The 24,929-nt window shown below is 41.9% G+C and overlaps 1 protein-coding gene across 1 annotated transcript in view; it reads right to left on the bottom strand.

Moving 5' to 3' along the window:
• Positions 1–24,929, bottom strand: part of LOC133620555 (hemicentin-2-like) — a 103,899-nt gene that overhangs the window by 26,232 nt on the left and 52,738 nt on the right. Inside the window, exons 11-15 of the mRNA XM_061982140.2 lie at positions 24,250–24,486; positions 18,394–18,589; positions 11,925–12,079; positions 1,106–1,381; positions 709–1,038 (exon numbers count right to left, since the gene is read on the bottom strand). Coding sequence (XP_061838124.1) covers positions 709–1,038; positions 1,106–1,381; positions 11,925–12,079; positions 18,394–18,589; positions 24,250–24,486 — 1,194 coding nt within the window. The remainder of the gene's footprint in view (positions 1–708; positions 1,039–1,105; positions 1,382–11,924; positions 12,080–18,393; positions 18,590–24,249; positions 24,487–24,929) is intronic.

The raw sequence follows: 24,929 nt of genomic DNA, 5'->3' as shown, positions 1-24,929 counted from the left end.
AATTTTGGATTTTCATTTGTTGCCACTTCAAATCATCAAAATTAAATGAAATAAACATTTGAATGCATCAGTCTGTGTGCAATGAATAAATATAATGTACAAGTTACACCTTTTGAATGCAATTACTGAAATAAATCAAGTTTTTCAAAATATTCTAATTTACTGGCTTTTACCTGTATATATACAATTTTTTTTTAATAAACCTTTATTTATAAACTGCAACATGTAAAAACAGCTGAGAAACAATAATCAAAATAAGTATGGTGCCAGTATGCTGGTTTTTTTCAATAAAATACTAGAAAGGATAGAAATGTAGTTTGTCTCTTTTATCCGATTATTAATCGATTAATCGAAGTAATAATCGACAGATTAATCAATTATCAAATTAATCGTTAGTTGCAGCCCTAATATGTATATATATATACATACATACATATATGTATGTATATATATACCTACACACACACATACAGTATATATATATATATATATATATATATATATATATATATATATATATATATATAATAGAATAATAAGTGGCTTTTACAGGCAGTGAGAGGAGACCAGTGGGGATGTTGCCATCACACTTTTATGCTGCCCATTATCACACATAAATGAGATCAGCCGATACTCTTTCACACAAATCGTCCGACGATGGATCGGCACATCCCCAGTGACCCCGGTTAGAAAAACTTCCCAACTTACAAAGCACAATCAGCTGGACTGGCTCCGAGGACACGGTGGGAAGTCTGGGCCCCGATGGCCGCAGGTCGAGCGTGGCCTCACAGCGCACCTGCGCTCCGTCGTCCTCACCTAGGAGCTGCAGATCCTGCCTGAACGTCAAATTCACCGGCTCATGATTCCCAACCCCCGGTTCTGTCATCAGGTCTAGGCTCTGGTTCCCCTTGAACCACTGCACCGTGACCTTACGTGCCGGCGCTACCTTCATGACCCGACAATAAAAGGAATAAGTAAAGCCCTCCATCGTGGGCTTGGCGCCGTACTCGCTCCTTAAGGTCACGTTGTCGGCCATTTCTGCAACAGAGCAGTGACAAACGTGAGGCTGTTTAGAAAGTCAAAGCTAAACAAAATGTCTACTGACTGTAAGCGGTGACGGGGAGAATCTTGGAGCACTGAGTGCCGTTTCTGAGGTTGGCGAAGCAGATGGTGTTCACTCGCCATCCTCTCAAGGAGTCGACGCGCAAGGTGACGTTGGTCACGCCCTCCTTTAGTCCTGTGCCCCCAAATGGAGACTCCCAGCCCATACCTCTCACTTGGTCAGATACGGCCCTGCAGGTGACGGAGAAGGAGCTGCCGAAGGGCACCACCACTTCACCGGGACTCATTTCCACCGGACAGGAGGCGCTCGCCGTCTTTGCTGGAAGGACACACAAGCAGAGGCTTGAAGGTCAAATGCACTTTTTGGGAAATTTTGCCTATCATTCACAATCATGTGAGATGTGACCACGGATGGAATTTGTTCTTTTATGCATTGTAACTCCTAAATAAACTTAAATAAAAGTCTGCTTAAAATGGAACTTATCTGAGCCGCTCTATTCTGCCTATAAAGCCCTTAAAAACACCCCAACACCTCCATTAAAGTTTTAAAGACATGATGTAAATATATACGTCATGTAGTAACAGGCACATATATTTTCCTATTTTGATCAATTAAAGCAAACAACGCATTCATTTAAAAAACGCACCACGATTAAGGCTGAAACGACGCGTCGACGTCATCGGTTACGTAAATACGTCGACGCCGTTTTTGTGCGTCGGCGCGTCGCATATTTACGTCACACTACTTTACTGTCATGGCGGAGCGCAAAGCAGACGATGCGAGCGAGGGGAAAAAAGCACGCCAAAAGTCGTCAAAAGTGTGGGAGTATTTCAATAAACGGCCTAATAATGTTGTTGTATGCACACTGTGTCGAGCGGAAATGGCCTATCATAGCAGCACAATGGCTATGAACGAACATTTGAAAAGAAAACCCCCGACAGCGTTCTTGCCATCACCATCAACAAGTCAATCGTCCGCGTGCGTATACGTTGTCATTATTACACAAAAACATGAATGTGTCATTTGTATCTGCGTTGTAAATTCATAAACTAAAGCACCGTTTCGCTCTGAGAGGCGCGTTTGGCGTGCCTGTTCAGTGTTTACAAAGACGCGCTCCTCTTTAACGCTGTGGAGAGGCGGCGGCGGCGGCGAGCGAGCGGCGAGGCGGGGCGCGCCGGGAGCGACGCCGCAATCGTGCCCAGGTGCGCGATCCGCACAGTTGGAAGAGAAAAGACTTTGTGTAAAATTAAAAGATTGTAAACCTGGCAAAGCCGTCTGGCGTTCAGTCTGTCGGTCCTGAAAGAACCCCACGGCACAAGACGTGTCACAAACGCTAACGTTAATTAGTTGTGCAAATACCTTTTACAACATTAACAGTTACATATACTATGTACAAACCAACAATTAACTTTCACTTTAATCATACTATCATTGTTGTGTTATTAAGCAAAATAAGCAATACTTTTACTTTTGTTGAAATGTTTACACTGTACACTTTTTTGTATTGGATGTTTAGCTTTATTTTTGCACATTTGAGCAAATAAGCAATACTTTTACTTTTGTTGAAATGTTTACACTTGTTACAGAATATTTCCGTTTTGCACTTTTTTGTATTGGATGTTTATCTTTATTTTTGTACATTTTAAAGCAAAATAAGCAATACTTTTACTTTTGAAATGCTTATACTATTCCAGAATATTAAGATTTGCACTGGATGTTTACTTTTATATTTGCACATTAAAAAGCAAATAAGCTACTTTTAATTTTGTTAAATGTTAAAAGTTTTAAATGTTTACATTGTTACAGAATATTTTGTCATGTTGTTGTCAATGTTGACTGAGCGGCCATACTTTTTTTTTTGTAAATAAAAGCCATGCCTTTTGAAAAAACTGGCCTACATTTATTTTTTCCTCTTCATTTTAAATTAAAAAAAAAATCGGTAAAAGGAAAAATAATCTATAGATTAATCGAAAAAATAATCTATAGATTAACCGATTAATCGAAAAAATAATCTATAGATTAATCGATAGAAAAAAAATCGTTAGCTGCAGCCCTAACCACGATGTTGGCTTTTTTTTTCTTCATCACTGATTATTACTTACTGCAAACTTCACGAGAGCTAAAAAACATTAATAAAAAAATCACTTACTGTACAAGGTCTGCTGTTATTAGGATGTCGACTGCTAAAATGTTCCTATAATCCCGTCTTTTCGTGTCGGAAGAACTTTGAACATGTCACGAGGGAGGCGCTGGACATTGAGTCCGAGTGGACGATGTTCCGTGCCTCTGTTGTCGAGGCGGCTGATTGGAGCTGTGGCCGCAAGGTGGTTGGTGCCTGTCGTGGCGGTAATCCTAGAACCCGTTGGTGGACGCCAGCGGTGAGGGATGCCGTCAAGCTGAAGAAGGAGTCCTATCGGGTTCTTTTGGCTCATAGGACTCCTGAGGCAGCAGACAGGTACCGACAGGCCAAGCGGTGTGCGGCTTCAGCGGTCGCGGAGGCAAAAACTCGGACATGGGAGGAGTTCGGGGAGGCCATGGAAAAAGACTTCCGGATGGCTTCGAAGCAATTCTGGACCACCATCCGCCGCCTCAGGAGGGGGAAGCAGTGCAGTGTCAACACCGTGTATGGTGGGGATGGTGTTCTGCTGACCTCGACTGCGGATGTTGTGGATCGGTGGGGAGAATACTTCGAAGACCTCCTCAATCCTACCAGCACGTCTTCCTATGAGGAAGCAGGGCCTGGGGAATCAGTGGTGGGCTCTCCTATTTCTGGGGCTGAGGTTGCTGAGGTAGTTAAAAAGCTCCTCGGTGGCAAGGCCCCGGGGGTAGATGAGATCCGCCCGGAGTTCCTTAAGGCTCTGGATGTTGTGGGGCTGTCTTGGTTGACAAAACTCTGCAACATCGCGTGGACATCGGGGGCGGTACCTCTGGATTGGCAGACCGGGGTGGTGGTTCCTCTCTTTAAGAAGGGGAACCGGAGGGTGTATTCTAACTATCGTGGGATCACACTCCTCAGCCTTCCCGGTAAGGTCTATTCAGGTGTACTGGAGAGGAGGCTACGCCGGATAGTCGAACCTAGGATTCAGGAGGAACAGTGTGGTTTTCGTCCTGGTCGTGGAACTGTGGACCAGCTCTATACTCTGGGCAGGGTCCTTGAGGGTGCATGGGAGTTTGCCCAACCAGTCTACATGTGCTTTGTGGACTTGGAGAAGGCATTCGACCGTGTACCCCGGGAAGTCCTGTGGGGAGTGCTCAGAGAGTATGGGGTAACGGACTGTCTTATTGTGGCAGTTCGCTCCCTGTATAATCAGTGTCAGAGCTTGGTCCGCATTGCCGGCAGTAAGTCGGACACGTTTCCGGTGAGGGTTGGACTCCGCCAAGGCTGCCCTTTGTCACCGATTCTGTTCATAACTTTTATGGACAGAATTTCTAGGCGCAGTCAGGGCGTTGAGGGGATCTGGTTTGGTGGCTGCAGGATTAGGTCTCTGCTATTTGCAGATGATGTGGTCCTGACGGCTTCCTCCGGCCAAGATCTTCAGCTCTCACTGGATCGGTTCGCAGCCGAGTGAGAAGCGACTGGGATGGGAATCAGCACCTCCAAGTCCGAGTCCATGGTTCTCTCCCGGAAAAGGGTGGAGTGCCATCTCCAGGTTGGGGAGGAGATCTTGCCCCAAGTGGAGGAGTTCAAGTACCTCGGAGTCTTGTTCACGAGTGAAGGAAGAGTGGATCGTGAGATCGACAGGCGGATCGGTGCGGCGTCTTCAGTAATGCGGACGCTGTATCGATCCGTTGTGGTGAAGAAGGAGCTGAGCCGGAAGGCAAAGCTCTCGATTTACCGGTCGATCTACGTTCCCATCCTCACCTATGGTCATGAGCTTTGGGTTATGACCGAAAGGACAAGATCACGGGTACAAGCGGCCGAAATGAGTTTCCTCCGCCAAGTGGCGGGGCTCTCCCTTAGAGATAGGGTGAGAAGCTCTGTCATCCGGGGGGAGCTCAAAGTAAAGCCGCTGCTCCTCCACATGGAGAGGAGCCAGATGAGGTGGTTCGGGCATCTGGTCAGGATGCCACCCGAACGCCTCCCTAGGAAGGTGTTTCGGGCACGTCCGACCGGTAGGAGGCCACGGGGAAGACCCAGGACACGCTGGGAAGACTATCTCTCCCGGCTGGCCTGGGAACGCCTCGGGATCCCCCGGGAGGAGCTGGACGAAGTGGCTGGGGAGAGGGAAGTCTGGGCCTCCCTGCTTAAGCTGCTGCCCCCGCGACCCGACCTCGGATAAGCGGAAGAAGATGGATGGATGGATGGATGGGTTGAAAATGGCTGTCAAAGTGTAGCAACTTGTCAGAATACGTCTTCGTCCTTCTACTCTCCAGGTAAGAGGCATGACTTATGATCTGGAATAAAGTCTGACGAGCGAGGAAGCGGCTCATCAGTCGATCATGACATTGGCACACAAGCGCCGCTATAAATAGTTTGTCTGCGTTAGCACGTACAATAACAATATCACTAATACTTGGTTAATATTCAAGTCACAGCTGCAGTATTGTTGGCGCTTTTTGCATGTTTTTTATTGGGTTTTATGGGATGAATAGACGACCTCCCATTGGCTGCGCTGTAAACAGACTTTTATTTATGAGTTAGAATGCATTAAAATTTTTTATAAAAAACCCTCAGTTGTTTTGTCTTTCATAATGATTGTGAGCAATTGGTAAATTAAAAAAAAGTGCAATTCCACTTTAAGGCCCTGTTTATACTAAGCCAGATAAGGTTATCCAGGGTAAATCCCACCTAACCTTATCCGTGTCCAGAGGTGGGTAGTAACGCGCTACATTTACTCCGTTACATCTACTTGAGTAACTTTTGGGATAAATTGTACTTCTAAGAGTAGTTTTAATGCAACATACTTTTACTTTTACTTGAGTATATTTATAGAGAAGAAACGCTACTTTTACTCCGCTACTTTTATCTACATTCAGCTCGCTACTCGCTACTAATTTTTATCGATCTGTTAATGCACGCTTTGTTTGTTTTGGTCTGTCAGACAGACCTTCATAGTGCCTGCGTTTCAACAAATGCAGTCACTGGTGACGTTCACTCCGTTCCACCAATCAGATGCAGTCACTGGTGACGTTGGACCAATCAAACAGAGCCAGGCGGTCACATGACCTGACTTAAACAAGTTGAAAAACTTATTGGGGTGTTACCATTTAGTGGTCAATTGTACGGAATATGTACTGTACTGTGCAATCTACTAATACAAGTTTCAATCAATCAATCAAAAGTGTGAAGGAAAAAAGACCCCTTTTTATTTCAACCGTACATCCTGTCAAAAGCCTAAAGACTGACTGCACAGTTCCTGTCTTCACAATAAAAGTGCCGCTCCATCGCGCCTGCGCTTTCAAAATAAGAGTCTCCGAAAGCCAGCGCAAACAAGCTAGCAAGCTACGGAGTTTGCCGCCAATGTATTTATTGTAAAGTGTATACAAACGAATATGGAAGCTGGACAAATAAGATGCCAAAAACCAACCAATTTCATGTGGTATTAGACAGAAAGGAGGAACTTTTTTTCTCCTCCATTTGAAAACGAGGACGTTATCATCACTACTGTCTGATTCCAATCAATGCAAGTCATCAGAATCAGGTAATAGACCAACTTATATTCTTGTCTTCATGAAAGAAAGGAATCTATATGTGTTAAACATGCATGTATATTCATTAAAACACCTTTAACATGTAAACAAAAACGGCAAAATAAATAAATATAAATTGTATACTGTATATATCAATGTATGTATATATATATATATATATATGTGTGTGTGTATATATATATGTATATATATATATATATATATATATATATATATATATATATATATATATATATGATATGTGTGTGTATGTTACTCATCAGTTACTCAGTACTTGAGTAGTTTTTTTACAACATACTTTTTACTTTTACTCAAGTAAATATTTGGGTGACTACTCCTTACTTTTACTTGAGTAATAAATCTCTAAAGTAACAGTACTCTTACTTGAGTACAATTTCTGGCTACTCTACCCACCTCTGTCCGTGTCCACACACAACAATGCCACCGTTTAAGACCCCGCCCCCCTCCGTCCGCCGCCGCGACGCGACCTAGTACGCATGCACGGAAAATGCGCACATCATAGTCAGTCACCTCTGGTACACACACAAAGCATTTCTAAATCTTAAGAGATTTCTTTCCTGTAACAGATCTAAAAATAAAATCAGGCATTGAGCAGTTTTGATCTTCAGGTGTTTGATGTACTCTCATTAGCCGTGTAGGGCTGGAACCATTGATTGACTAAATCATTTATTACCATTTAAAAAGCTTTGATTGATATTATGTTGCTTCAATAAAATATATAATGAGTTTATCTAATAAACATGCATGAAATTTGGACCACGTTAAGTGCCCGGAACTTGAAATAGGTGAACATAGTTTCTTCATGGCTGCTGGAGCCTATCTCACCCTGGACAAGTCGCCACCTCATCACAGGGCCAACACAGATAGACGACATTCACACACTAGGGACCATTTAGTGTTGCCAATCAACCTATCCCCAGGTGCATGTCTTTGGAGGTGGGAGGAAGCCGGAGTACCCGGAGGTAACCCACGCAGTCACGGTGAGAACATGCAAACTCCACACAGAAAGATCCCAAGCCCGGGATTGAACTCAGGACTACTCAGGACCTTCGTATTGTGAGGCACATGCACTAACCCCTGTTCCACCGTGCTGCCCTGGTGTGCTTCAACATAGGAGTATCATTATGGTGTGTGTATAAGGTAAGACACACTATTTGGCGTTTTGTTTCTCAATATTATGCAAAAGCAACTTTTCTTACCTTCTGGTACCTGCTGATCTGTATTTTGGATCTGCATAAATCGTGAAAAATTACGCGCATCCGCCTTTGTAGTCCGTGCCAACACTGTAGTGGATAATCTTCTTCTTTTTCTCTATCTTCTTGTTATGTGACATTCATCCTCCCCTGTTGCCATTTCTAATATAAAGTAGTGTAAAGTTCTTACTTATATCTGTCAGTAAACTCACCATGAAAGCACTAAAACATACCGGTGTAGTGACTTTACATTATTCACCCAAGGAACTTTACTTATTAGAGAGTTCCGGTCACGGGACACATTTCGGGTGTTGTTGTTGCACTAGAGAGTCACGGATAAGGAGATGCTGCTCCGTTATTGATTGAAGTAAAGTGTGAATGTCATTAAAATAGTTAGCGCCATCTTTTGACACTTCTTCCACTCCCGTCCTTGCACGCTACACCGCTACAACAAAGATGACGCTGTCCAAGTGGAGGCACGTAAATAAGACCCGCACACAAAACGGTGCATCCTGAAGAGACTGTCAGAAAGCGACTTGAAGATGATGTGTAAAACATCATCTATGCAACATTTTGAGCAAATAACCACCATTACCGTATTTTTCGGACTATAAGTCGTAGTTTTTTTCATAGTTTGTCCGGGCTCCAGTGTGACTTATATAGGTTTTTTTTCCTTCTTTATAATGCATTTTCAGCAGGTGCGACTTATACTCCGGTGCGACTTATACTCCGAAAAATACGGTACATGTTATGTAGACCACAAGGAAGTCTTTTACATTTAGAAAATAATCATAATAACATGACTCCTTTAATGCGCCCTATATTCCGGTGCACTTTATATATGAAAATACACCTGTAGTGTAAAGTTCTTACTTATATCTGTCAGTAAACTCACCATGAAAGCACTAAAACATACCGGTATAGTGACTTTACATTATTCACCCAAGGGACTTATTAGAGAGTTCTGGTGGGACGGTTTTTCACGGGACACATTTCCTGTGTTGTTGTTTCCGGATGAGGACATGCTGCTCCGTTATTGATTGAAGTAAAGTGTGAATGTCATTAAAACAGTTAGCGCCATCTTTTGACACTTCTTCCACCCCCGTCCTTGCACGCTACACCGCTACAACAAAGATGACGCTGTCCAAGTGGAGGCACGTAAATAAGACCGCCCACAAAATGGTGCATCCTGAAGAGACTGTCATTTTTGTCACATTTTGAGCGAAGAACCAGCATTGCATGTTATGTAGACCACAAGGAAGTCTTTTATATAGAGATGCCGATAAATGTTTTAAAATGTAATATTGGAAATTATCGGTATTTTTATTATCGGTATCTTTTTTTTTTTTTTTTTTTTTTAATTAAATCAACATAAAAAACACAAGATACACTTAAAATTAGTGCACCAACCCAAAAAACCTCCTTCCCCCATTTACACTCATTCACACAAAATGGTTGTTTATTTCTGTTATTAAAATTGTGGTTGCTACATTATATATCAATATATATCAATACAGTCTGCAAGGGATACAGTCCGTAAGCACACATGATTGTGCGTGCTGCTGCTCCACTAATAGTACTAACCTTTAACACTTCATTTTACTCATTTTCATTCATTACTAGTTTCTATGTAACTGTTTTTATATTGTTTTACTTTCTTTATTATTCAAGAAAATGTTTTAATTTATTTATTTTATTATATTTTATTAATTAAAAAAAAAGGACCTTATCTTCACCATACCTGGTTGTCCAAATTAGGCATAATAATGTGTTAATTCCACCACTGTATATATCGGTATTGGTTGGTATCGGTATCGGTTGATATATGTAATTAAAGAGTTGGACAATATCGGAATATCGGATTTCGGCAAAAACAACTTGTCCAGGGTGTACCCCTCCTTCCGCCTGATAGTAGCTGAGATAGGCTCCAGCGCCCCCCGCGACCCCGAAGGGAATAAGCGGTAGAAAATGGATGGATGGATGGATGGATGTCAGCAAAAAGCCATTATCCGACATCCCTACTTTTATATTTAGAGAATAATCATAATAACATGACTCATTTAATGCGCCTTATAATCCGGTGCGCCTTATATACAGGTAAAAGCCAGTAAATTAGAATATTTTGAAAAACTTGATTTATTTCAGTAATTGCATTCAAAAGGTGTAACTTGTACATTATATTTATTCATTGCACACAGACTGATGCATTCAAATGTTTATTTCATTGAATTTTGATGATTTGAAGTGGCAACAAATGAAAATCCAAAATTCCGTGTGTCACAAAATTAGAATATTACTTAAGGCTAATACAAAAAAGGGATTTTTAGAAATGTTGGCTAACTGAAAAGTATGAAAATGAAAAATATGAGCATGTACAATACTCAATACTTGGTTGGAGCTCCTTTTGCCTCAATTACTGCGTTAATGCGGCGTGGCATGGAGTCGATGAGTTTCTGGCACTGCTCAGGTGTTATGAGAGCCCAGGTTGCTCTGATAGTGGCCTTCAACTCTTCTGCGTTTTTGGGTCTGGCATTCTGCATCTTCCTTTTCACAATACCCCACACATTTTCTATGGGGCTAAGGTCAGGGGAGTTGGCGGGCCAATTTAGAACAGAAATACCATGGTCCGTAAACCAGGCACGGGTAGATTTTGCGCTGTGTGCAGGCGCCAAGTCCTGTTGGAACTTGAAATCTCCATCTCCATAGAGCAGGTCAGCAGCAGGAAGCATGAAGTGCTCTAAAACTTGCTGGTAGACGGTTGCGTTGACCCTGGATCTCAGGAAACAGAGTGGACCGACACCAGCAGATGACATGGCACCCCAAACCATCACCCAACCATGCAAATTTTGCATTTCCTTTGGAAATCGAGGTCCCAGTGTCTGGAGGAAGACAGGAGAGGCACAGGATCCACGTTGCCTGAAGTCTAGTGTAAAGTTTCCACCATCAGTGATGGTTTGGGGTGCCATGTCATCTGCTGGTGTCGGTCCACTCTGTTTCCTGAGATCCAGGGTCAACGCAGCCGTCTACCAGCAAGTTTTAGAGCACTTCATGCTTCCTGCTGCTGACCTGCTCTATGGAGATGGAGATTTCAAGTTCCAACAGGACTTGGCGCCTGCACACAGCGCAAAATCTACCCGTGCCTGGTTTACGGACTATGGTATTTCTGTTCTAAATTGGCCCGCCAACTCCCCTGACCTTAGCCCCATAGAAAATCTGTGGGGTATTGTGAAAAGGAAGATGCAGAATGCCAGACCCAAAAAACGCAGAAGAGTTGAAGGCCACTATCAGAGCAACCTGGGCTCTCATAACACCTGAGCAGTGCCAGAAACTCATCGACTCCATGCCACGCCGCATTAACGCAGTAATTGAGGCAAAAGGAGCTCCAACCAAGTATTGAGTATTGTACATGCTCATATTTGTCATTTTCATACTTTTCAGTTGGCCAACATTTCTAAAAATCCCTTTTTTGTATTAGCCTTAAGTAATATTCTAATTTTGTGACACACGGAATTTTGGATTTTCATTTGTTGCCACTTCAAATCATCAAAATTAAATGAAATAAACATTTGAATGCATCAGTCTGTGTGCAATGAATAAATATAATGTACAAGTTACACCTTTTGAATGCAATTACTGAAATAAATCAAGTTTTTCAAAATATTCTAATTTACTGGCTTTTACCTGTATGTAAATAGACCTGAATCGACTTTTGCCCTCCACCTGAAACCCGGAAGTGCCTTAAAGTCACGTGATTGCAAGCCAGGGTTAAATGACATTTAAAAAAGCAGCAAACAAAAACATGTTCCTCCTAGACATCCACACCCAGTCAAATTAGTTTGGCATGACAAAGTATTTAGTGTCATTTTAGTTGGTGTGTATACAAACACAAGCTAATAAATGAGTCAGAAAAGAGAAACTATTACTACCGTGTGTAGCTAACCATGAGCTAATGCTAACACAAGTGTATAAGTAAGTCAACACAAACGTTGTCGTACCTGTACAGCCGACTAGGCAGATGAATATGAAGCACCACATCGCCACGTCGCCAAATATGAGCACTTTCCCGACTAAATTGTCTTCAAAAATATGTAAAAAAAAAGATGCATTCCGCAAACTGGAGACAGTCCTTCGACCGAAAGTTTGCTGCGTTCAGGTGTCTCAAACAATGCTGGGATATCCGAGCGTTACGTCACGGGAAGTGGGCAGTGGCGACATATGGACGCCAATGACTCGCGACATGGACGTCAATGACTCGTCCATCAGCGGAAAGATTGAGCAAAGTTAAAAAGTTCCACAAGGTGAAGAAATGTGTCCGGGCTTCCTTCTTGCCCAAAGACGGAGCTAGACAACTCAATCATGCCGTAGAAGCGATTGAATTGCAGATTAGTTCAAGACGCCGCGTGGAGAGACTTGAAATTCAATAAAAGGCAGCAAACTATGAGTGTGTTAAATATAAAGTCTGTCTTAATTGACATGCAATGTGGCTCATACGGACAGAGAGGAAGGAAACAAGTCTACTGGCGAGTTAACTGTCCATACTTCATTCTGCCCGACGGCTTTGAAGGCAGCATAGCCAGTAAATAAACACTGATTGATTCCAATGTACTTGGATCTGAGTGAGGTGGCTTGTGCAGCCCTTTGAGACATTTGTCTTTCAATTGTACTTGTATAGCACTTTTCTACCTTTAATGTACTCAAAGCACTTTGACTGTCAAACTCAAGGCCATCAATTTATCTGGCAATGAAGGCCTGGAAAAAAACATGCGTCAATAATAAATAAATGATAAATGGGTTGTACTTGTATAGCGCTTTTCTACCTTCAAGGTACTCAAAGCGCTTTGACACTACTTCCACTAGGTAGATATCTTTGCTTACTAAATGTATTCGTTTGGACAGGAAAAAATGTACGTACCGCATGAAATTGCACATTTTTTCCAACTTTAATATTAACCACTAATGCAACAAATATTGTATCGTCATATTTTCCAAATTATTTTTGGGGTTTTAATGCTGTAGATATCTGCTTGAACTATGATTTCATGTTCAAGTTAACCATCAAATTGTTCACTGTAGGTTTTAGGGGTTAAATGAATGGTGGTTTTTACAGCATATTTACTTTAAATTAAAAAAAAAACAGTAACATTCTGTCAACTACGCTTGTTGTTTTTATTGTGTATTACCAGTGGCGGGCCGTGCGTTTCCCACCTAGGCCTTCAGTGATGTCCCACTTCAATGATGACCTCTCCAAATAGCATCATTCATGTCACCACATGACCATTGCTGGAGCAATACTATACAGAAACACATTCACGCACTACTGTCATTGAAACACATCAACAGTGTACAAAACGGGTTATTTTCTGACGCATTTAAATATCAATAAACCTGCATCAGCAATTAAAACATATCTTATGTGGTACTGTCGAAATTAAAATGGCAAAAAACACTAAACGTGAAAAAACAAAGAAATAAAATATCTGAACTCACAATTTGTAGAACCCATTCGAGCTTCCGGGGTTGGCCGACATGGTCTCACAAGATGTAGTTTCTCTTTAAATATCCTTCTTGAAAATGGCCTTGCAAATATACGCGTTGTCTTGTCTAATCATAAAAGACGCAGACCAGGCTTGTTGGCTGACTTCTTCAAGTTTACTCCACAGCGTGCTCGTCAAAAACATCCCGCTGGGCTACTGCGCATGCTCTTCAGTACTGTGGAGTTCTTATGTTACCCGCTCATAACATCACTATATATATCTGCCTTAGGCCAGTAAGAAGGCCTTACTGACAACAACTGGTGATCTGATTGTCTATCAACTGTATGTGTCCGTTCACTTACAGTGCACACACATCGTTGATTCTGAAGGCAGATTTCATACAGCATGGCAACATAAGCTAGCTGAATTCTGATTGGATAAAAATTCTATAAACTAAAAACAACACTGGAAGGAGCATAATATGACATGAAGAGAATATGAATACTTTTACATATTTAGGGAAAGTAAATAAAAAAATGACTTTTATCATTAATTATGATGATGATTTGTGGTTATGTTAGGCCAGCAGAGAAGAAGGTCTTGCTGGCCCTGACGCCACACCAGGCCCAGCCCTAACCAATCTGGCGCCCTAGGCAAGATTTTAGGTGGCGCCCCCCCACATCGGCAGTGAAGTGTATATACTCACAAGAAACTGAATAGCTTTGTCTTTGACCTTTTTTTTTTACTTAAAGAAAGCAAATTAACAATCAGAATAGTTAACAAGATTTAAAAAAAAATATGAATAAATAAATGAATACAAAAAATAAAAAATGAATATATGAAATACAATATTTTTTACATACATAAACACAAAATAAAACGTGTCAACAAGTTGCATAAAATAAATTAAAAATACAATATAAATAAGGCACTGCACAAAACAAGATATCAAACCAGTATGACTTTAACAACTATATTACAAAAAAAGGGGATCCTACAGAGTTCTCTATTTGTGCTTTTTAATAGAGATTTTCAGAGCAACCCACATGTTGGGGTACATTTCTGCCAGCTTCTTCTCATGCAGGAAGGTCAAGAGTTCCATGTTTGTCATGTTCTTTGATGGCAATGGTGGGAAATTCTGCATTTCCATTGCAAGTTCTGTGCCATTAATGTCCAGCTGGCTGTCATGGGTCAGAGTAGTACTCAGGGCTGTAGCAGCTCTTCTTTTTGTAAGTTGTGGAAATTGAGGAGTACTCCAAACTTGTCATTCACCTCTCCAAAGCTCTGAAATCTCTCATCAAGTGAAGAGATGGCTGTATGTTTTGCTGCTGCAAAACTGGTGGGTTGTGCTGCTGAAGTGGAGGCAGCAGCTGTAGATGTGGTAGATGGCCCAGGGGTGGGATTTAGAAACTTCAACAGTGCATCTGAAGAGAGGAGTATGTGACACCATTGAGTATTACAGTTTAATAATAAAAACATATGATTCCAGGAATAAAATGAAATGATATAATATAGATGAAAAACCAAAGAGATATATGTATGATGTTAACTGATATGCAAATTAGATTAGATTCAATTTATTGTCATCATTACAGTGAAATGCTGAATAGCAGAATGCAAAGTAACAGTATCATATATTATATGAGAATGTTATGTTATGATTACCTTTAACCGAATCACAGCAGTGCTTAAATTAAAAAACAGCATTCCCTCTCATGTGATATTGCTTAATTAACATTATTGATGTGCACTTTAACAACTAGGCTTACAACTATACCTAACATATAAAGGGGTGGAAAAGTGACTATTACCTGCAGGGCAAACATTAGCTAACCAGAAGGCAATAACAATGTAAACAAAAAACACCTGCTTAAAAGATCTAATACTGATGTCCCTGAGGAATGTAAGGTGGGAGTACTGTAATTACCTAACGTTACATTATTATTTTCCATAACAATTTAGCCCCCTCTACAATATTAACCCGACGTTAAAACAGAACTAGCTATTTATTGATTAGCAATTGCCGAATCATGTAACATTAGCTTAATGCTAAAAAGCCAGCTAATATCACATTCTGTAAGAGACAAATAATTTCATGTAGGCTAACGTTACCTACCTGCTACCTCTGTCTTTTCTCGTTTCTCCTCCTCTTCTTTTCTCTTTTTTCTTCCCTGGGCACCTGACAGTTTTGGCCGTTTTGACATCTTGTGTTGATTTTTTGATGTGGTGACGTCCAAAAAGAGTCATGATACGGGAAGGGAGGGGGCGCACCGTGCGGGGGGGGGGCGCAATGTTGTAACAAATAATATTTCTATTAAATAGGCTTTACTTTACATTTTAATTAACGTGGGGTTATTTTTTGTATTTAGAAATAAATAGTACCAACTTTTTTTCTTTTCTTTTTTTTTTCTCCAACATTTGTGGCACTGGCGTGGCGCCCCCTGATGGACGGCGCCCTTAGCATTTGCCTATACGGCCTATGCCACGGGCCGGCCCTGCGCCACACCACCGTGTATTACTGTAAATGGAAAAAGGGTCACACATTTTTTGAGGGTAAAAAACTGGCAGCTCTGTTGCCAGAATTAAAAAATTAAAAAAGTGGTGCCGTTTTTTTATTAACAGTAATATGTTGTCAAACCACAGCACATTTTACTGTAAAGTTCTGGCCACTAAGATGACACATTTTCCATTTACTGTAAAATATTGTAAAAAAAAAACCCACACTTTTGCCTGCAGTAAAATATACAGATTAAAAGATATAATATTTAAATGTATAGGTAAATTCATATATTATTGGCTGTGACAAGCGGCCCTCTAAGGACTGCAATGTGGCCCTCGACCAAAACAAGTGTGAGACCCCTGATCTAAATCATCATTTAGCCCAGGGGTGTCAAAGTCATTTTAGATGGGGGGGCCACGTGGAGAAAAATCCACTCTCAAGTGGGCCGGACTGGTAAAATCACAGCACGATAACTTAGAAATAAAGACAACTTCAGACGGTTTTGTTTAAAAAATAATGTTTTTTTTACACTTAAATGGTATTCTATCTTTGTAGTTATTTATAGTTTATGAATAAATGATGTGATAATGTTCATCAGTCAACTCATTGATTTTTAAATTTTCCATCTATCAAGATAAAAATATCAAAATCAAATTACAGGATGTTATTTATGTAGTTTGATCATTTTCCTCCACTGATGTACTAACATCATGTGGTTTGTTTTGTACTAGAGATGCGCGGTTTGCGGACACAACCGCGGAGTCCGCGGATTATCCGCGGATCGGGCGGATGAAATTAAAAAAAATTAGATTTTATCCGCGGGTCGGGTCGGGCGGTTGAAATAAAAAAAAATTAGATTTTAAATAGATTCAGGCGGGTGTCAGTTAAACCAATTGGGAAATATATATACATAGTTAAATGTTGTTACCCACATACGAAAAACGAGCAGGCACCTGCAGCATATGCCACAACAGAAGAAAAAAAGAAGAAGAGATGGACACTTTTACGGAGCGGAGAAGGGACGCCTCGCCGGGGTCCGGGACCGAGTCCCCTTCCCCCGAGAGGGTCCCATTGGGAGCCGTAGCTGAGGTGATCCGCTAGAAGGGCCCGACGCACGTCCAGGGTCACCACCGCACCGACACCCCGCCTCGTCCGCCTTCGCCGCGGCCGGCGTCACGCGCAGCAGGTAAGCAGCTTACCTGCCCGCCACCCCCGTGGCCGGGGGCTCGTAACAGGGGTCACTCCGCGCGCTCCGCCCGCGCAGCTTACCTGCCTGCCACCCCTGTTGCCGGGGGCGCGTAACAGGGGTCACTCCGCGCGCAGTGCGCTCACGAAAGGGGTGGGGCTCACCCTGGTTGATATAGACAGCAGGACGGTGGCCATGGAAGTTGGAACCCGCTAAGGAGTGTGTAACAACCCACCTGCCGAATCAACTAGCCCTGAAAATGGATGGCGCTGGAGCGTCGGGCCCATACCCGGCCGTCGCCGGCAGCGAGACGCGCTTGGAGGTGCGCTCAGCGCGGCTCCCATATGATTGCGCACTGGTGTGCGTCTGGGCTGTGACAGCGTGGCACGCGAATGTCTGTGCTGCATTGGATCAGTCTCCTTTCTTTAACAGGCAAAAGCTTTATAACCTCACTAATGCCTTGCATCGTCTATATTAGATATATAACAACGGGCGGGTGCGGGCGGATGCGGTTCTGATTAAATGTTAGATCGGGTGGATGGCGGATGGTTGACGACTTTCTGATGCGGTTGCGGATGAAATAATTGCCTATCCGCGCATCTCTATTTTGTACATATGTAGCATCATCTACAAAGATACAAAGAATTGCTATTGCGACATCTAGTGGACACATTCAGAATGGCAGCTTCTTTCATTTTGATACTTAGCAAACTCATCCTGCGGGCCGGAAAAAACCTGTTTGTACGTTTGACTCCCCTTTCTATGTTCCTTCTTCTCGTGTAAACCACTGTAAGTGCAATAGTTGTCATTGTCAAACTCTTGTTTCTGCACATACTCAACACATTGTCTAATAAGCCATATCTTTAATAATATATATATATATATTTAAAATCCTTTCTCAGTCATAAATATTTACAGCAATATTCACACACGTGTCACCTCACCTTGCACGTTTCCATCAATAATAACAATGCAGTCCTTTTGCCATGCCGAGCAGTACAAAGTATGGCACAGAAGAAGGCCACACCACACATGCACAGTGGTGTACTCTCTGGGGGTAGAAAAGGCTCAGTGATTAGCAAGAAAAAGAAGCACACAGCAAGAGCTTTTCCTTCAAAGACAAAAGTAGTGCACTTCCTCTGTTTAAAAGCGCAGAGTGCTTCCTAAATGTGTTGGATCAAAAAGGCTGGAGAACTTCAACTTCCCTTTGTGCTTTTTAGAAGTAGAAAAGAGCCAGCTGTCCACTTAGTAAAGCGTAGCAGCTTAGGCCGAGTTCAACATCAGGCTAGGACAGCCGCTAGGACAGCTTGGTCATGGGGAACTGCAGGTCCCAGCCGTTGTGGGCCACGTGGCCCGTCTGCAGCTCCACTTTGGGGTTTTTCAGGCTGTAGCGCCGCATCTTGGTGTTCTTGTAGTAGATGGAGTAGATGAAGAGGAAGATGACGGAGATGATCACCACCGTGGCCGCCACAAAGCCAGCTATGAGGGGCAGGTAGTCCTCTGTGAGGGCAAATACACAATTGAACATTTAAACATATCTTTTTCAAATGAAACCCTTTTTTTCATGCCAGAAGCAAGCGGGGCCAATCAGAAGTCTAGAGAAAGTAAGGTTGTCCCTGTCAGGACTTGATCTTGGGAGTTTGCTTTTCCGGGATGCAACGGAAAGTTGGCACGGGCGAGACGGGAATGAAGGTACATGATTTATTATTATCAAAAAAAGGAATAAATGAAAGCGCGCACAGTGGCGGAGAATAAACTATAAAACCAAAAGACTATAGCAAAAAAGTACAAACAAAAAACACGCACAATGGCGGAGAACAAACTATGACACCAAAAAGACCATAAATATGGAACAAAAACTTACTTGGCTTGGACAAAAGTAGTTGCTTGAGGAATTGACATGAAAAGAAGTATCAGGCATGAACAGAGCATAAATGTGTTGTGAGGTCGTCAGGACGAACAACAGAAAATGAATGAACTTAAATACTATGGACATGATTAGTGAAAGCAGGTGCGTGACTCAAAACGTGAAACAGGTGCGTGACGTGACAGGTGAAAACTAATGGTTGCTATGGTGACCAGACAAGGGAGTGAAAAGACAGAAACTAAACAAAACATGACTTAAAACAAAACATGATAATATAGACATGACAGTCCCGATACCAACATCTTGCTATGTATTGTCATACTTTTCTAAGTAAAGGGGACCCCCCCAAAAATGTCATTATTGGCTTTCATTGAACAAAAAATGTTAGTGTAGATGAAACATATGTTTATTATTGTCATTTAGTCCTTAAATAAAATAGACAACTTGTCTTTTAGTAGTAAGTAAACAAAGACTCCTAATTAGTTGTATGCAGTAACATATTGTGTCATTTATACACCTATTATTTTCTACACATTATGAGGGACAAACTGTAAAAATTGATTATTAATCCACTTGTTCATTTACTGTTAATATCTGCTTACCGTATTTTCCGCACCATAAGGCGCCCTGGGTTAAAAGCCGCGCCTTCAATGAACGGCATATTTCAAAACTTTGTCCACCTATAAGCCGCCCGGTGTTGTAAGCCGCATCTAACTGCGCTAAAGGAATGTCAAAAAAACAGTCAGATAGGTCAGTCAAACTTTAATAATATATTAAAAACCAGCGTTCTAACAACTCTGTTCACTCCCAAAATGTACGGTAATGTGCAATCACAAACATACGTATATCAACATGGACAGAGCTGCGTGAAAAAAGCCACCCGGCCTCTTCGCGTAAACTTAAACTTACCTTAACCACTCGCTCATCTTTTCTTCATCCATCCCTTCGAGTTAGCTTTTATGATGACGCCGGCTGGAAAGGTCTCTTTTGGCAAGGTCTTCCTTTTGAATATCACCATGGGTGGAAGTTTCTGGCCATTAGCATGGCAAGCTAGAACCACAGTGAAGGATGACTTCTCATTCCCTGTGGTGCGAATATTCACCGTACGTGCTCCCGTTGTATCCACAGTGCGGTTCACAGGAATATCAGTTGCTGTGAAATAGTAATCCGTGTGCGGATGGAGAGATTGCGTCTTTTCATGAACCGGATCCCTGTCGCTTAGTAGGAGTCATTTTGTGCTCTTTACAGATGTAAACACACAAAGGAAATGAAACGTAATATCCGCGCGCTTCTTCTTCTTCTTGTACGCGGGCGGGTGGTTGCTTACAGTAGAAGAAGAAGCGCTTCCTGTTCTATGGGGGCGGGTGCTTACCTTGGCGGTTGCTTGCGTAGAAGAAGAAGCGCTTCCTGTTCTACCGGGAAAAAAGATGGCGGCTGTTTACCGAAGTTGCGAGATCGAAACTTTATGAAAATGAATCGTAATATTAATCCATATATAAAGCGCACCGGGTTAAAAGCCGCACCATCAGCTTTTGAGTAAATTTGTGGTTTTTAGGTGCGCCTTATAGTGCGGAAAATACAGTATTTTCTCTTTCAATATGTTCTATCTACACTTCTGTTCAAATGTAATAATCACTTATTCTTCTCTTCTTTGATACTTGACATTAGTTTTGGATGATACCACACATTTAGGTATGGATGTGATACCAAGTAGTTACAGGATCATACATTGGTCATATTCAAAGTCCTCATGTGTCCAGGGACATATTTACTGACTTTATAAACATAATATAAATTTTTTTAAAAAAGGAAAAAATATTTTGTGACGATAAAATATCGACGTAATCATAGTTGTATCGACGAGATACGCTCCTGTACTTGGTATCATTACAGTGGATGTCAGGTGTAGATCCACCCATGGCATTTGTTTACATTGTGACGGTGGTGAGCTATTGTATCCTCCTACGGTGTGTAGTGAAACAAGTTTAGCTATTCCTTGTCCTCCAGTGATAATGCTACTTGTAAGAAACTTACTTTATTTGTTGCTATGGAAACCAGGATTAGTGATTTAGAAGTAGCTAAAACACTGTGGATGGATGTTAGCTGCATGTGTTAAAGCAGCTCTTCCTGAGGGTGTTTCAGTGTTATAACTTCACCTTTATCTTGACTTTTTACACCAAAACGCGTCCATTCTCCCTTTTCTGTCTACACACTGTGTCTGCTTGTAAGTACTCTGTGTGTGTGCGCTGCCCAACATGCTCCTAAAATCAGCAATGTCATGACGTGACGATGCGTCGTCATGCCCGTTAAAAAAAAAGGGGGAACCAGTACTTTTCAAAGTAAAGTTAAAGTAGCAATGATAGTCACACACACACTAGGTGTGGTGAGATTATTCTCTGCATTTGACCCATCCCCTTTTCACCCCCTGGGAGGTGAGGGGAGCAGTGAGCAGCAGCAGTGGCCGCGCCCGGGAATCATTTTTGGTGATTTAACCCCCAATTGCAACGCTTGATGCTGAGTGCCAAGCAGGGAGGTAATGGCTCCCATTTTTATAGACTTTGGTATGACTCGGCCGGGGTTTGAACTCACAACCTACCCATCTCAGGGTGGACACTCTAACTACTAGGCCACTGAGTACCGGTAGGTATTTATCTTAAGTGCAATTGTTGATGTTAAATAAAGTGATTATTGGCAAAACCGCTTGTCATTTTTATGTTGAGGCGCCGGGGGTAATGTCAGTAGCTGCATGTAACTAATAAAGTAACTTGTAATCTAACTTACCGTATTTTTCGGACTATAAGTCGCAGTTTTTTTCATAGTTTGGACGGGGGTGCGACTTATACTCAGGAGCGACTTATGTGTGAAATGATGAACACATTAGCGTAAAATATCAAATAATATTATTGATGTCATTCACGTAAGAGACTAGACGTATAAGATTTCATGGGATTTAGCGATCAGGAGTGACAGATTGTATAGCATGTTCTATATGTTATAGTTATTTGAATGACTCTTACCATAATATGTTACGTTAACATACCAGTTGGTTATTTATGCCTCATATAACGTACACTTATTCAGCCTGTTGTTCACTATTCTTCATTTATTAGGGCCCGCATGGCCCATTGCAAAAGGACTAGTCCTTATGCATTGGGACATAAGGACCTATTGAATTTGTAAGGTTTTATTCTTTATTATTATTATACCGGCCGCCTCTTTGAGCTGTAATTTGACCCACTTAACATGCTTCAAAACTCACCATATTTGACGCACACATCAGGGCTGGCGAAAATTGCCGTTTGATAAAAAAAAAAAAAAACGAGCCAAAAATCAAAATTGCGCTCTCGCGCTCCCTAGGAAAAAAAAAAACTAGACTGCCTGTAACTCCCACTAGGAAGGTCAGAGAGACATAAAACAAAAACCTCTATGTAGCTCTGACTTAGACCTAAATTTCATTAATGGTACATTCTCGGGCAAAAATCAACAGGAAGTTGGCAATTCCCCCTTCAAGACAAAAAAGTACTAAAAACAGTCACTTTTGCCTCTTTGAGCTGTAATTTGACCCCCTTAACATGCTTCAAAACTCACCAAACTGAACGCACACATCAGGACTGGCAAAAATTGCAATCTAATAAAAAAACCTAACCCCAAATTTAAAAATTGCGCTCTAGAGCAATTTTTTAATAAAACGGAGAAAAAACTGCTCCTCTGAAGAAAAAAATGACAAAACTGCCTATAACTCCCACTGGGAAGGTCGGAGAGACATGAAACAAAAACCTCTCCGTAGGTCTCACTTAGACCTACATTTCATAAATTGACAACCCCCAGCAAAAATCTACAGGAAGTTTGCTATTCCCCCTTCAACACAACATTTTTGTAAAAACCGGTCACCTTTCTTCAAACATTATCTCCTCTGAGCGCGTTTGTTGTTTCGGCTTCAAACTAACACAGGAGAGAGATTGAACCCTTCTGATTAAAAGTTATCGAAAGAGTTTTAATACCGGCTCCGGTTTTGATTTTATGACCCTTCAAAGAGCCGCTGCGCTGATGCTGCTGTTTTTTCAAGAAGGCTGCTTAAAAGCAGGAAGCACCAGCGTGCCCACACAATGCAGACAAGGTAGGTACACTACACAAAAGTATTGGGACAATTCGGACAAAAAGTAGACAAAAGTATTGGGACACTTACGACGAAAACTGAACAAAAGTATTGGGACACTTAGGACTACAACTTGACAAAAGTGTTGGGATACTTAGGATTAAAACTGGACAAAAGTATTGGCACACTTGGGACGTAAACTGGACAAAAATATTGGGACACTTATGACGAAAACTGGACATAAGTATTGGGACACTTCGGACTAAAAGTAGACAAAAGTATTGGGACACTTAGGACTACCACTTGACAAAAGTTTTGGGACACTTACACTGGACAAAATATTGGGACACTTAGGACTACAACTTGACAAAAGTATTGGGACACTTAGGACTACCACTGGACAAAAGTATTGGGCCACTTGGGACTAAAACTTGACAAAAGTATTGGGACACTTGACTACAACTTGACAAAAGTATTGGGACACTTCGGATTACCGCTGCACAAAAGTATTGGGACACTTAGGACTAAAACTGGACAAAAGTATTGGGACACTTACGACGAATACTGGACAAAAGTATTGGGACACTTCGCACTAAAAGTACACTAAAGTATTGGGACACTTAGGACTACCGCTGGAGACAAGTATTGGGACACTTACACTGGACAAAAGTATTGGGACACTTGGGACTAAAACTTGACAAAAGTATTGGGACACTTAGGACTAGCACCTGCCAAATACGCGGGCCCGACCAATGCTGCTTGCAGCTTTAATTTTAAATTGCCTTTCAAATGTCTATTCTTGCTGTTGGCTTTTATTAAATACATTCCCCCAAAAAATGCGACTTATACTCCAGTGCAACTTATATATGTTTTTTTCCTTCTTTATTATGCATTTTCGGCCGGAGCGACTTATACTCCGAAAACTACAGTAGTTACTTTTAAAATCAACTAATCAGTAAAGTAACCAAGTTACTTTCTAAAGGAGGTGAAGCAAAATGGTCATCTCCAAACCAAGAATGGTGGCTCACACTCAACTTGAATAGTCGTAATCACCAACAGGAAACAGGTGAGGGCAAAAGTGCTTGAAGGCATGTTATGAAAGAACACCAACACATCAGGAAGTGTCACCAAAATAAGAGCGCAGGACAGGAACAAGCACTAAAACACAGAAAGTGTCAGCATGTGTCGTCTTCTTACCTTTTGGAATGACTTCAACCTTATAGAAGACTACGCCCAGGTAATTAGAGGCCCTGCAGGTGTAGAGGCCTGCCTCCGAAATCGTGATGTTGCCCCCCGAGACACGAGCGTCTGCAACGTGGATCCAGTCGATCTCCGGCGGTGGGTGGCCATCCGCCTCGCAGACCAGCTCCTCGGGGTAACCTCGGAACAGCGGCACCACCGTGGGCAGTTTGGTGGTGTTGATGACGGGCTTGTCTGTGAGAGGACACACCAAGTAAGGCAAGGACACATCCATAGTGTTCAGTGTGTCTTAAAAGGGGGTCTCACAGTGTGTGTTAAGGAAAGGGGGTCTCACAGTGTGTTAAAAAAGGGGGTCTCACAGTGTATGTTAAGGAAAGAGGGTCTCACAGTGTGTTAAAAAGGGGTCTCACAGTGTGTGTTAATAAAAGCGGGTCTCAGTGTGTGTGTTAAGGAAAGAGAGTCTCACAGTGTGTTAAGGAAAGGTGGTCTCACAGTGTGTGTTAATAAAAGGGGGTCTCACAGTGTGTGTGTTAAGGAAAGGGGGTCTCACAGTGTGTTAAAAAAGGGGGTCTCACAGTGTGTGTTAAGGAAAGGAGTTCTCACAGTGTGTTAAAAAGGGGGTCTCACAGTGTGTGTTAAGGAAAGGGGGTCTCACAGTGTGTGTGTTAAGGAAAGGG

Source organism: Nerophis lumbriciformis, linkage group LG24 (genome assembly GCF_033978685.3).
Source record: "Nerophis lumbriciformis linkage group LG24, RoL_Nlum_v2.1, whole genome shotgun sequence".
In the NCBI taxonomy this organism is placed as follows: domain Eukaryota; kingdom Metazoa; phylum Chordata; class Actinopteri; order Syngnathiformes; family Syngnathidae; genus Nerophis; species Nerophis lumbriciformis.
Note: the sequence above shows the minus strand (reverse complement) of the source record. Positions and strands in the feature narration are given on the sequence as shown.